General features: G+C 53.0%; 3 protein-coding genes across 3 annotated transcripts; 1 reads left to right on the top strand and 2 right to left on the bottom strand.

The window, feature by feature from the left end:
- Positions 1–5997: 5997 nt before the first annotated feature.
- SUB2_4 (Suppressor of the cold-sensitive snRNP biogenesis mutant brr1-1) lies at positions 5998–7967 on the bottom strand (the record flags this gene model as incomplete). Its single annotated transcript, XM_053194632.2, has 4 exons — positions 5998–6046; positions 6101–6719; positions 6771–7181; positions 7745–7967. The coding sequence occupies 4 exons, from the start codon at positions 7965–7967 to the stop codon at positions 5998–6000; spliced, it is 1302 nt and encodes a 433-aa protein (XP_053047801.1).
- Positions 7968–8626: 659 nt separating this feature from the next.
- Positions 8627–9163, top strand: N0V96_010274 (uncharacterized protein; the record flags this gene model as incomplete). The annotated part of the gene is made up of 1 exon (XM_053194631.2): positions 8627–9163. The coding sequence occupies one exon, from the start codon at positions 8627–8629 to the stop codon at positions 9161–9163; it is 537 nt and encodes a 178-aa protein (XP_053047800.2).
- A 610-nt stretch (positions 9164–9773) lies between these two features.
- On the bottom strand, positions 9774–11667 carry GAD1 (glutamate decarboxylase gad1; the record flags this gene model as incomplete). The annotated part of the gene is made up of 4 exons (XM_053194630.2): positions 9774–10620; positions 10671–11273; positions 11331–11569; positions 11650–11667. 4 exons carry the CDS (start codon positions 11665–11667, stop codon positions 9774–9776), a joined length of 1707 nt encoding a protein of 568 aa, XP_053047799.2.
- Positions 11668–14512: the final 2845 nt, after the last annotated feature.

The following is a 14512-nucleotide window of genomic DNA, read 5'->3' as shown; positions in this document are numbered from 1 at the left end:
GCCTCCCTCGATCCTCAATTCTGCGAGGCCATCACTCAGACAGCTTGGCGCTAGCGGCGCAGCCTGTGAGAACCAGAGCCTGGTTTCACGGCTATCCGCGAGCTGAGTTGTCGAGAGAAGCGACAGCGACAGCGGCGCCTCGCGTGACCCTTCAGCTCGGCAGGCGGCGTTACTAGCGATCTAAGAGCCATTCTAGCCACGTCCCAAAGTCCGACTACTTTCGTCGTCATTCATAAGGTATTATGCACTATGGAGAGAGGCTGGCGTCGACGATGGGGTTCCGGAGGCCTATCCGAAGAATCAAGGACGAGGCGTCCACTTCCACAGCCTTAGCAGTTAGATGCTCTTAGTCGGGCACCGTTATTGAGACATGCTCGCATGGGAAACGGACCCAGAGAAGAGTTGACGGGCGAATCACCTTGCCATCCTGCTTCAACAATGGATCTATCTGTCTATTCCTGGTGACCGCTCTCACCCACTCGCTACGGGCGAGGGATCACCAAGCCCTTGGGGGCCCCTCCTACCAAATCCTGAACCAGGCAGCAGCATGGATTGGATGTCATCCACCAAAGACCCGTCTGCAACCCCAGCTTCATTGGCACCACAAGGCAAATCACCAAGGGAACAGTCAGAGGGTCCAACGGAGTATGGAAACTGATTGGCCTTTTGGCTCGGCACGACAGCATATGGAAACCCTTCAACAGGTCATCATCAAACAGGCAGCCCAGCCATCCCTCGTCGATTGTGCAATTCTTCACGCGCAGGCAGCTGAGCAGTAGCCTTGCATGGGCTTACGGCGTGAATCTCATCTCAGATCTGATCCCACGGGCGCCAGCGGCTGACACACAGCTCTGGTCCTAGTCTAGACGTCATGAAGCGAGAAATCCTTTGGACAATATGGGGTTTTACAAAATGCGAGGACGAAAGTGTCCCCCAGCCTCGGCCAAATGACTACCTGGGAATCTCGGAACAGGGCTGGACCAGTCTAGCGACGCGGAGCATCGTGTAAACTACACAAGTTCACATCACCACCATCACGCCCTTGTCGCAACCCGCCAGGTAGCAACGCGTGCACGCAATCGCTCCAGTGGCCTCAGGTTTGGAAGAACACTGTGGATTCTGCAAGAGGAGGAAATGGACCGGTGTCGGCGATAGAGGGACAGCGTGGGCGATTTAGTCACCGGTTTGCCGACGTGTCAACGTGGAAGCGACCTTTCTTCTCCATCATGGAGAATGACTCTTACGATGTGCTGTCCTTATCACCGCAAATATGGCCGTTGCGGGGGGGACAAGTCCGAAGCGGTAATGTTACTGGACTGGACGGTTGAACCTACGATGCCTCTCAACCCGACCTCTTCCGTAGAAAGCGAGCCCGAACAATCGGAGGCAGGAGGGCCAAGGTGTCCGAACTCTTTTGTCGAAACCGTGTCGATTAGCTACAATGGTTCCCGCTTTGCGCAATCCGAGCCCCTTCTCAGGACTCCACCGCCCACCTATCCGGCTCCCGCGTGACAGCTTGCTGGAGTCGCTGCGGCCCTGCGGCCATTTTGAGTCTTGGCCTCTGTCCCCTCCCCGCCGGATATGCTTTTGCCCCAGATCTTGGGTTTCGTGCACGACTCGCGGTGGAAAGACTTGCTCCAGTGACGAAGTCTCCCGGCTCCTAGGGTCCCCCTTTTTTTAATCGTAATTTAGAGTGTCAGTACACTTTTAGCACGCATTCGTACGGAGTCCACGATGCTCTCTCTGCATTCGTAAGGGACCCAGGTTTGATGGTAACCGAGGCATACGGCGGACGCGGCTCTCCCCAATCAAGTAGGCGCGCGCGCGCAGGCGCAGGCGCAGCAGGAGAGCCAGCATTCGGCAGCAGACAGAAAAACGTACGCAGTAGACATTTAGAGTAGGTCGGCTGGCGGCGCTTGATTCAGCCTCCTTTTGTGGCTGTGTTTTTTTTTTCTACGACGAACCTGGAAACGTAAGGTTATCAATGACAAGCATGCGCCTTACGGGCTAGCAGGCAGGCAGACTACGGGGGAATATTACAATGATTGTGGAATTTTACAAAGGCCATTTACGGATACAGTATATTTCATTGCAGAGCGGAGCGGAGCCCAAGGTGACGACGCCGCGACCACGGCACGGCAGGATGCCAAGGTTGTGCAGCCGTATGCGAAGTTGAAAAAGGAAAAAGTGAAAATATGCTTTTCGCTTTCCGGGTATGCGGCGCTTGTGTCTGGCCAAGCCTTGTACTTTTGCTGCGTATGTTCAGCAGGCTGGCTTGCAGACTGGGGCAGTTATTGTCTTTCAGCCGCTTTTGAGGGGGGGGTCAGGCTGCGAGGCTTTGTGGCTTTGTTGTTTGTATGTAGGCTGACTCTGATATCCGGCTAAGGCTATCTTTGGGGAAAATCGAGGGTGAGAGCCTGAGATGGAGTTGGTGCATGGTAGTAGCTAGGGGTTTTTTTCTTTCTGTCTGCTTCGTTGCCTTTGATGCGTCATATGTGATCTCGTGATATACGTATGAATTTTGTAAAGTGTACCGAATGATTATCCCATGTAATGAATGGCTTACCTAGCAGTCAGGCAGGCAGGCAGGCAACGACCGATTGGGGTCCGAGGCTGGCTAGCTTGCCACCCTATCATTGAAGAGCAAGGGAAGCATGAGAGAGGAAGGGGGGGGCAAAGGGTTAGCATGTGAATCATCGTCATTTGAGGCCCGGTGGTGTTTTCTGCCTGGCTTGGCCGTCTCTTGGGAGGTGAGATGGCCACTTGTGTTGTTTTGGCCTCGCTTGGAGTCGGAGGGGAGAAGGGTGTGGAGGGACGAAAAGGATTTGTGTCCTTTTTTTTCTTTTTTTTTTTTTTTGTAAGTCATGCTTGACTGAAGAGTTTTCGTTTGGTGTCATGGGGGGAGGTGTGATGACTCTTGATGTAAGCTTTCTCTTCTTGGGAACATGGAGGTTTGGAATATCGTGAGGCGAAGAGGGTGTAAGAGAGGTAAGGGTGCGAGTTGGCTCAACGACGATGGCCATGTTTTCTGTGAGACTTGGGCAGAGTTTTGGTTTTTGGCTTCTTTTGGGGACAGGTGTGTTTACATTAGTGATGACGATTGATTGAGAAGGCCAGAAGCCCTCGGGGACGAAAACATAGCCATCTTGACAAGACTTGTTCTGTTGTACGTTTCGAGTGATGGTTATCAAAGTATTTGACTACGAAACTCGTTTCCTCTTTCCCCCCTCGCGGCGTCTCGCGGCGTAGAAACGGGCTATGTTATGGTGTGGATATTTTGTTGCCAGACGGATCTTGATATTGATCGCTGGTAACACTGTCCCCAATGCGATCTCGTCAGGAAGTACGAGGGCGTGAGTCCTCCTAGCAAGGGAACACTCCCCGACGATGATCGGCGCGTAATGTCGAGGGAAGAGGCTGGGAATTGAAAGATATAAATACACCTCGTAGAAGCTCAAGGTCTGAAAACCAGACAACACGAATGATGGCGCTTCAAGTAGCGTTCCATTCAGAACTGTATTCGCCATGTTGCTTCACCTAAGATTAACGGATGTACCACGATAGCATCGATAATCGATTCCAAATTCTCAATCCCTCGAATCGCTGTTCTCTGCCAGTCACATAATCCGCGACAACACGCTATAGCTGAAGGGGAGAGGTACCCGAGGAACGCATCTAATGGATCATGTCCCAAGACTGTGAATCGATGCTCTATAAGTGACTGGGGGCGCGGCATCCTCACACGTGGTAGCACAATAGACGAGCGAGAAGGCCGCAGAGACGTCTCATGGATGCCTTCTAAGACGCGGTAGAAGCTTACAACGAAAGGGCCTTTTAACTATTCCCGCCGCGAACTCAGCTCACAGTACCGAAAGTCCACCTGAATTACTATAGAAACAGCTTTGGTTGGTCGACTCTGATTTCAACTGGTAGGACTCGTGTCTGGGGCGTGCTTTAACGGGCGCATCAGGGCGAGGAAAGAAAAAAAGGGTCTGGGAATGAGAATTGTGATTACCCGCTCGGGATCCCTTGCGTGATCTTGTAGATGACGGTGGTGTCACTTCTGTATGAGTAGCAGAGCAGGCATGTTCAATTTTATGCGGAAGATGAGGGGTTGAGCTCGTGATGATTTAAATGCAGCCTCAAAACGTTGTTCGCGAGGAGTAGTAGCCAATGGACTCTAAAACATGGCACAATATGGTGATGCATAATGTTCGATCCTTTCCTGGACTTCCCTCTGCTCTCGTAGGCGTGATGTACATTCGGCAGCAATCGACAGCGGAAGACTGTTACAACAAGCTGGCTCTTCTCTCCGAGTCGATTGCGACAAAGTTTCTATGGCAGGGGCGTCTACGCTACGAAGGGTCGACGTAGACGTCGCCAGTACTTAGCAGGTTTGAGCCATCGAACGACCTTGGGACACGCTGAATCGTTTTGCATTGAGTATTGAAATCACTTTTTGGCCGAAGGAATCTTCAACAGCCACTGCGATATGGGAAACGTTGTAAGTAGGGGGTATGGATTAGAAGCTACTAGCTTTCTTGGTTTTCCTTGGATTTGCGACTCTTGGATTTGCGATTCCTAAACACCGAATTTCTATCAAGGGGCTGGTTGAGAGATGATATAAGAGCCCCCCCCCCCCTTTATCATTCACCTAGTTTCCTTTCACCACTAGTGAAGATGACAGAAATCTTAGATGAAACTGTAAATGTGCCCTGGGAAAAGTGGAGGAATCAGGAGAGGATCTATCGAAATCCTTATCAGAAAATTACAACCAAGACAAGAATAGCATCAAGTCTATACTCGCAGTAGTCACCGGTTGCTTATTCCCCTGGTAATACATGAGAAGTAGCGCCCCTTGGCGCGAATAGCCTAGAGAGGTGTGTGTAGTTCGTGAAGGGCTGTTGGAGGTCAAGTTTAGGAAGAGGGCAGAATAACCTATGCGGACGGACCAACAAAGGCGTCCTCTCTGCCAAAGCAGGTTAAGCACTGGTTCGGCACTGGCCACTCAGTCCAGACACCGGCTAGACTTGCAGCGTCACTAATGACAAGATGGGAGGCCTTTATATACGTAAGAGGGGGTGGACTCCGGATGATCCATTCTCCCAGCCCGATTCTCCAGGGAAGTGAGGGAGTAAAGAACGAATAGCAAACCAACATCGTATGATGCAAGTCCGAAATCTGCCTCTGTCCGCTGGGAAATATCTTCTGCTCTACGTTGGTGGGGGACCAACGAATACACATAGATAGACTCCAATGTAACCCAAAAGTGAGATGCTACATCACAAGCCTGGAGGCTCTTCAAAGGCACGCGGGATGAACTCTGCCTTCTAATCAAACGAGGAACCGGCGTTCCGTCGTGCTCATCATCCAAGCCATAGCTGTGAGATAGGAGATGAGCCAACACAGTGGGTGTAGACCCTGGAGTTTCTTGACTTGCAACGTTCTTCCTTCGACGAGATGGTGCGCATCTACAAGACGATGTGTCAAGCACAAGTATCTACACGTGATCATCACTCCTTCCAGGAAAGGAGGCCGAGTATTATGCTAGACTTCATACGGAGAATACTGGGCCGGGTGGCATTCATCGGCGTGGTATGGGCGTCGTCATCGTGGGCACCCAAGTCCGGACAAGACATCTGCAAAGCCAGGCCAGGAAGCCAGAGTACTGCAGAGTGGTAACATGGCCTAAGCCGTAGCATCCCACAGACCGAGCCTGTCGTGGAAAAACAATCATACGGTCGATCAATTACAATGAGCGTGGTGATCCAGTCTTGATTCCATGTTGATAACTACTCTGTACAAACAGCAAGAGACCTCTCCGTGAGAGGCTTGATAGACTTTTTCTCATTTGCACTTTCGAAGCAGCTTCATCTCTTCCCTTTTGCGTGACTGCTTTACGTGTGCGTCACCCACGTCCGAATTTTGCAATTTCCCGAAACCAGAACCAAGAAAATACACCAGCAGATTATTCTGCCAAACTGTGGCATGACGCGCTTAAGAGGCCATGTAGGTGCTGGCATCGATACCCTCCTTGGGGAACTCACTGAGACATGTGTTAGATACTTGGCAAAAAAGTAGGAATCCGAGGAAAACTTACGGAAGAGCAACCTCGAAGCGCTTCTCAATAGCCTTGAGAACCTCCTGGTCCTGGTCAGTGCTCACAAAGGAGATGGCAAGACCCTTGGTACCGAAACGACCGGCACGACCGACTCTGTGCAGGTACGAGTCGGCATCGGCAGGCAGATCGTAGTTGATGGCCAGGTTGATACGCTCGATATCAATACCTCTGCCGAAGACGTCGGTAGCAACGCAAATACGCTTGTTAAACTCCTTGAACTCCTTGTAACGGCGGATACGCTCCTCCTGGCTGACGCCAGAGTGGACGGCGATGGAGGGGAAGTTGCACTCTCTCAGCAACTTGTCCAACTCGGTCGCACGCAGCGTGCTCTTGACAAAGATGATGACCTGGTTGAACTGAAGGTCGTCCAGGAGCTCGTTGAGCTTGCGGTTCTTCTCGCGCTCCTCGAGCTTGATGTAGTATTGCTGAAGACCGTGCAGGGTGAGCTTGGTGTCCTCGTCGACGTAGTGCTCGGTAGGGTTCTGCATGAACTTTCTGCAGATGGGCTTGATGTCATCGGACAGGGTGGCCGAGAACATCATAACCTGCTTCTGAGTGGGGGTAGCGCGGAAGATCTCCTGGACGTCACGGCGCATGTCTGGTTGATGTTAGAGGTTTGGTCGGCGGCGGATGTGAGACCGTAACTCACCGATCTGGTCGAGCATCTTGTCGCACTCGTCGAGGACGAAAATGCGGACGCTGCCGAGGCGGAGAACCTTGTCGCGGACCAACGCGTTAAGTCGGCCAGGGGTGCCCACAATGACATGGGGGCAGGTCTCCTTGTTCTTGATCGTCTCGACATCCTTCTGGATGGGAGTACCGCCGTAGAAGACACCAGTCTTAATATCGGGCATGTACTTGCTGAAACGGTTGTACTCGTTGCGAATCTGGAAGGCGAGCTCACGAGTGTGGCACATAACCAACACGGAGACCTCACCCTGGACGGGCTCAACTTGTTGCAGGGTCGTCAGGACGAAGACGGCCGTCTTTCCGAGACCAGACTTGGCCTGGCAGATGATATCTCCACCGAGGAGAGCCTGAGGGATACAGGTTTGCTGGACTGTTGGATCGCGCCGAAGTTAGATATGTGTTCCAAGAGCAGAAGAACGACGTAGAGGGCGTGCAAAGGGCCCGTCCATCTGCGCAAAGAAGCCATTTTGTCGAGTTGGTCTCCTCCTCCACCACGACAACTCGCCGATCAATCAATCAAGATGATGGCTGGGGCAGAGCACGAATCGCGAGCGTCGCATGCGCCCCGTGTCGCTCGCGACTGTGATACAAAAGAAGCCAGAACGCCGAGAGGCAAAGCTCTAGCAGCGATCGACCGACTGAAGTGCACTCGGGAACACCACAGTGTTCGCGCGGCCGAGGGGTGCTATCACGCTTCCCCCGAAACGGCCGCTTGTATAATCCACCTGTCACCGGTGGATTCGCGAGCAGTGCCCGTACAAAAACTTGGATGTCCAACTTGACTCCCGCTTCTCGGTACGTTTTCTCTCCCTCTTCTTCGATGGCGACGTCGATGGCTTTTTGTTCTTTGTGTGGCTTGCGAGATGGACGGACGCTTTGCTGATGGGGGAGGGGATGATGTATGGGTTAGGGTATCATAAACTCAGGACTGACCCTCCGAAGGATGCTCGAAACCGCAATCGCCAATAGCGCGGAGAAGCTCGGGCTTCAAGAGGAAGTCGCGGAAACCGGTCGAGTGAATGCCGACATAGCTGCCCTTCTTGTCGACGGCGTTACCGGCGGCAGCGTCAGCCTTCTTTCCGTTGGAGGCGGCCGCAGTCTCGTTGGTCTGGAGCTCCTCGTCGGAGTAGTCGATGAGATCCTCCTCAGCAGACATGTTGTCAATTGTCGGGGGTGTCGTTATTTAAGTGTCGGAGAAGAAATGGCCGTTGTACTGATGCGCAACGGCTGAAAAGGTCCCAAGGCTGCGGATGCGAAGCTTGGAATGTCGGGAGAGGCGTGACGATCTGTGTCGCGTGAAGAGGAAAGTCGAATGACTATAAAAATCGCAGGAATAAAAAAACCCGCGTATTCGTGTCGAGAAAAGTGCACGACAGACGGGGGGGGATTAAAAGCGGATGGCAATTGGAGGTGCAGGGTTGGAGGGCGTGATGGGAGGAGGCGCCGTAGTTGATGTGGAAGTGGAAGATCCAAGGACGACGTGGAACTGGAGGCGAAAGGTGAGGCGGGCAGCGCAGGTCAAAAGCTTTCGCGTAGGGGGAGGCGGCTGAGTCTCACACCCCAAAGGCGACGTCATGTGACCAGACCCGTTTTTGGAAAGACCGTGTCCATCTATGGTCCACACGGTGAATGCCCGCCTTTAACCTTAACCTTTGACTTGGAGAAACGCTCATGTTTGGCAGCCATACAAACAAACCCACCACCCCCTGCAGAAGTTTTTACAACAAGGTCCAACACTGACTCTCGTTGCAACGCAGACTTCAATGCCCTTCAGGGTCTGAAACGTGGTACAAATCGCAGGGAGGACGAGCGAGAATGGCCAAGCCCAAAAGCGAAAGCCTGCCAAACCGGCACGCATACACGCGGGTATCCTACCTGCACCAGGCCGCCTCATACCTGGCGACTGTGCAGATCCCGGACGCGGACTCACCTTCAAACTCATCATCACGGTCTGAGGAAGATGCTCAGCTCGCCAGGATCGAAAAGTTGCGCTCGACTAACGAGAAAGTCGCTCGTCGATTCATCTCTGACATCAGAGCCGTCTCTCTCAAGGCTCAAATTCGCCCGAGCCCCTCGGTCAAGCAGATGATGTGCAAGTTCTGTGACTCACTGCTCGTCGAGGGCCAGTCGTGCACTACAACGGTTGAGAATCTGAGCAAGGGCGGCAAGAAGCCCTGGGCCGATGTTATGGTCACAAAGTGCAATACCTGCGACAACGTCAAGCGGTTTCCTGTCAACGCACCCCGGCAGAAACGACGACCATTTAGGGAACCCAAGACTGTTGAAGGGCAGGACACATTGATTGAGGACACGACGGCTGAAGCTTCTGCTCAGTCAACTGGAGTTGAATGAGGATGGGTTGGCCTCTTTTCACTGAAATTAAATACCACCAAGTAATATCTGAGTGGTGAGCCATTGTTAAGAGCCTCCGAGACAAGCCAAACCTGTGGCTTTCTATGTCGAATTACACAGCCCGTCGAGCTATATCTCTCGTCCAGAGGCCACAACACTGGCATACTGCCATGCAAGGTATGATCTCTCTGATAACAAATAATCGTAAGACTTCCTAACGAAAGCAGTATGCTCATCCGCAAACCGCGCGGCTTACAGCTCGGCTCAGCCATCGAATTAAAGACACTCCCAGAAGAAGTAGGAGCTGGCTACCTCACCTCGAGCTGACACTGGAAGCATAGAATAGGCCTGGCGCATAGCTATCTAGGACCTTCGCTCCGAGTGGGACGTGGCGGTGAGCTCCGGAATTATTGAGGCTGAGCATTCCTCGACGAAGACAAATTCCTCAACGAGGTAGTCGCGTTGACGAAGGATGAGAGGCCCTTATGTAGTATCCACATGAATTTGCCGATACGGCAGAGATTACCAACAAGATCTTGAAGCTTGAATGCCATGAAATTTTCGCTGCTACCGTTGTACCGAGATTACTTTTTGCCTACACCTCTGTGCCTTAGCATACCGCACGATGAATACCATCCTCCATCTTTCTAGCTCCATTTTGGACTTCCTTGGCAGCACCCTCCTTCTTGTGCTTCTCCTCATCACCCTTGACGCGCACCCGCCGGCGGCTGTGGTGCTTCTTCAGGACCTGCAAATCGATCTGATCGTTCTCGATAAGCGTCTCCGTCACCTCGACAATGTCCGTCAACAGTCGCTCAAGCAAATCAAATGTCATGGTCTCGCGAACAACAACGCGGAGGATTTCAATCTTTTCCTCGTTGGGCGGGAGCGGGTAGTTGGGAATGATCCAGCCCTTGGCGCGAAGCATGAGGGAGATGGTCTCCTGCTTGATGTGCTCGTACTTGGCCTTGAACTCATCCGTCAGACGGAATGAGACGACGGGCAGGCCGGCAACGTAGTCGGCCGACGTCTCTCCCGGGGCAGCATTCTCGCCTCCGACAGCTGTGGCGGCCTGGTTCACAATCTTCTTCACAGCGCCGCTGGCTTCCTTGTGAGGTGCGCGGCGGTGGATGTCGGAGACAACAGTGTACCATCCAGTGGCCTCAAGACTCTGAGCGAGGATACGGGCGTTGGAGAGGCAGTTCTCCATGATGGAGCGATAGCCGTCGAAGCCTAGGTGGATTAGATTGTAGTACTGGACAATAACCTGGGCACCTGGGCGGGAGAAGTTGAGCGTAAAGGACTTTTCTGTGCCTCCGAGGTAGTGAAGCTCGAAGATGAGGTCCTCTGGGAGGAAAGACTGGTCGCGCCAGATGATCCAGCCGAGACCGGCGTAGACGAGGCCGTACTTGTGGCCTGAGACGTTAATTGACTTGACGCGGGGGAGCTCAAAGTTCCTGCGGGCTATTAGCGCACGACCAGTAGGGAATAAATCGATGTGACCTACCACTTGGAACCGCCGACCCCTGCGTGGGTGAAAGGGGCGATGAAGCCTCCAGAGGCGGCGTCGACGTGGATAGGAATGTCAATGCCAGTTTCTTCCTGGTACTTGTCGAGGATCTGCGAAATCTCCTCAACAGGCTCGTAGTGCCCCGTGTATGTGCTGCCGAGGATAACGAAGACACCGATGGTGTTCTCATCGATATTTTCTCTTACAAGAGCCGGGTCCAGACGATAGTGGCTCTTCTTGCTGACGGGCAAGATGCGGGCCTCGACGTCAAAGTAACGGGCAAACTTCTCCAAGGCGACCTGCGCGTTGGAACCCATGAGAATGTTGGGCTTGGAGGTGTCCTTGCCCTGTTCCTTGCGCTTCAGTTGCCATCTACGCTTCATGGCGAGACCGCCGAGATGGATGGCCTCGGAGGAACCAGTGGTTGCGGAGCCAATGGCCTTCTCACCAGGCTGGACACCCCACAAGTGGGAGATGATACTGATGCAGCGCTGGTGCATCTCCATCATGGCAGGGTACTCATCTGCGTCTGAGAGGTTTTTGGAGAGGTTCTCCTGCATGAGCTGGGTAGCATTGGGTTCCATCCATGTTCCCACGAAACTAAGTTGGTTTGCTGTTAGCGAGGGGATCTGTGTTGGGAATGTCGTGAATGCTCACCTGGCCAGGTTAAGGTTGGGTTTGCCATCGAGGTCCAGCTCGTCCCTGATCATCTGAAAGACGGTGTCTCCTGGGGCGCCTTCATCGGGAATCTTGTACTTGGGAATGTTGGTTTGACTGGTGTATCGGCTGTCGTAGGGCTGGATATGTGATGATGTGCCGTGGCTGAGGGCATTTGCGTTGCCCGGAGCTGTGATATGAGTTGCCTGGAGACGTTGGACAATGTCCTCTGGGTTGACCTGCACAAGGTGTCAATTCCAGTGCTACATCATCATATGAAGACATCAATCGCCGGTAGAGGATATTTGTTGAAACCTACGTGACTTGCGAGAGGCATATTGACGTTTGGATCAGTAGCTGTGGTTATGGTATGAAGACTTTAGATGAAAATTGGCATGCACTAGAAGAGAAGATGCGATGGATTGATGTTAAGGTCAGGATTGTCAAGTCTGGGGGATCAACGCTTGAGGCTTAAATACAACAGCAGATCACGATGGACGCTGGGCATTGGAGGCAGCTAAGGTGGCCGTCAAGCCGATGATGAGGGATGAATGACGACATACGGTAGACTGAGCGGAGCACGGGAGTTTCCTTGTGGACAAGTTTTGTCGGAAATAGTAGCTCCAAGTGCATGAAAGACACGCCTCATAGCCCCAGATCACGGGCCGAGGAGGGGGAATCGCGATGGGCTAGACGGGAATGATGTCTCTGGCCTCCTAGTGCGAGGACCTCCAGGGTTCTCTGCCAAGGCCATGGCCAACAGCAGTTGGTGGTGCAGCATCAGCTCGTCAACTTTTGCTGGAGACGTGGATCAGACACCTCAGTGAACGGCGGGCTGGAGCAGCTCAGTGCTCCATAAGCACAATCCAATGCCGAATTTGCCGGTGGATTCCTCCTTGATCGAGTACTTACGTAGGTACGATGACTTGCGTGTCGCGCCAGTGCAGCTGAGAATTGACTTTCTTTGCTGAACGAGTGGCCGAGGAGAAGGTGTTTCCGTTACGTGCTATGACATGTCAGACATGTTTGGTGAGGTACTTTGGAAAATGCAGTCAGGCTGGCAGGAAAGGAACAATTGGATCGCAGATGCTCAGACGGTCTGGCCCTACAGAGTGGATGGGTGACGGCATTTAACATTGGGAAGCTGCGACTTGGGGGCCCGGACCTGAATACATGGCCGGGGAGGCTCCTTCCGCTCTTCGTTCCACTACTCCAGGAGTTCAGTGACAGCTCGGGTGGGCCCCGTTCCCGTCTTGGCACTGCACTTTCGCAGCAGGTACGCCGGCAGACGGCAAGAACCCAAAAGTCACCGTGGAATCCGGAGGTGATCATTCTTTTCCAGCGTCTTTTCTTGCCTTACCTTACCCACCTCATGTCAAGCTACCTTTTCACTTGATGTTGTCCTTTTCCCTTGCGCGATGCTGACGAATCGTCTGTCTGGGCGAGGTTACCCAGCAACAACCTAACTAGGATCTTCTTCGACGATAGACCTCCATAGTATCCAATGGCTATGAACCACAACGCCGATATTATCCAGGTCAAGTCTGCACGAACGACGCTTCAAGAGTTGGTTCGAAAAGAAGCCGAGAGTTTTCAGCGCAAGATCGGATTCTTCAACAAAGCGTACACCTCTTCAATAGTGCCCGACTTAGTACATGGTCCCGGGCATCATCTTCAATCCACTACCTTAGAGCAAGGACAACAAGCACTGCCGCTCCGACCATGAGTTTTCTGAACCTCTAAATATTGACTGCGAGAGGTTGATACCTCTTCTGATCGACCAGACCCCTTCAGAAGGTTCAATACCACCATATCACCGAGGACTGATAGTCCGAAGAATAGCAAACAGGAGACGAGGCAAGTCTAGCGGAGAGCCCACCGAAGTCTACGGATACTTCCATGGACCATCGATAACCGACGCTTCAAATCCAGGGGTTCACGAGCTAAGACTCCAGTCTGTGGAGCGTCCAACAACGCGTGTTCGATAAACCTTAAAAGAGTATCATGTCCCGGTGAACATTCATCGACCGACGACAGCGGGAGAAGACACCATCGGAAATAAGATTAGATTGTTAGCACTGACGGGGGCTTCCCAGTCTTCAATCACATTGGTTCATTCACCAACCAAAGATAAGCCAGGTTCTCCCAGAAAGCACGGCTTTTCCCGGCCGAAAAAAAGTGACTGGTGATTGGTCGATACGGCTCAATTCGACCAAAGTCCCGTTGCAGTGACTCGCCAAGTCTCGCGCAATGGCTGCGGCCAGGCCGAATGGACGGCTACAGTGGCATTCTAGCATTGGCACGCTGGCAGCTGTGGCTTTCATCCAGACCGAGAGCCCAGGACCCTTGGGACAAGCGGCCTGGCACTTGGACAATCTTCGACCACTCGCCTGGCGTACGGATACTTGCTTGAACTGCGGGAACGATGACAAGGCTAAACGTGCCAAAGTACGGACTCTCCAGATATCAGACGAAGCTGTTTGCAGTTGGTTCGCCAATTGTTCGTCCCCCCAATTTTTGCTCCTGGACGATCAGCAGCGTGCACCAACTCCCGGATCGGTGGCAGGGGCACATCGGCAACTTTGTGATCTGCTGATCCCCAAGTTTCGCGGACAAAGGGTGGGAAGCAGAGCAGCTCGAAGTGGGAAGAAGCCGGACAGCTAGAATCCTTTCGTCTTTCCAGCCAGCCAGACCAGCAGGCATCGAGCCACCGAGGCGTCGACTCTGGACCAACAGAGAGTCAGCTTTAGGTGTCCCCCGGCTCCGAGTTGTACTAGAGCTTGAGAGGTGTGGATCAGAATTGTCGCCCATTGTCCTTCCAATGTCACCATGTCCCCGGCGAACCATTCTTCTTTTCCCCTCGCCTCCTCCACAGCCCCTCGGATGTCGCTACCCCAATTTAGGAAGGTCGACAAACGGCCGCTGGGCCTGCGGGCTGTCGCGTCGCCGCTGCATTTGGTGTCGTGATAGCACGCTAGAGGTCCGATTTCTTTCTAGTCCCCTTGGGTCCCCCGTCCCTTCCAGCGCCGCAAGTCGCCGACAAGGCCCCAAAGAGGAACCCACACACACACATACACGGGACGATATTGGGGGGGATAGATACGGGATAGTGAGGGTAGAGAGTCGACTCATGGGTATCGTTGAGTGCGCCATTCTTTCGACGCTGCCAATCTTAACCCAAA

This window comes from Colletotrichum fioriniae (assembly GCF_027942845.1).
Source record: "Colletotrichum fioriniae strain IMI 355084 chromosome Unknown scaffold_14, whole genome shotgun sequence".
NCBI lineage: Eukaryota > Fungi > Ascomycota > Sordariomycetes > Glomerellales > Glomerellaceae > Colletotrichum > Colletotrichum fioriniae.
This window is presented reverse-complemented; position numbering and strand designations above follow the sequence as displayed.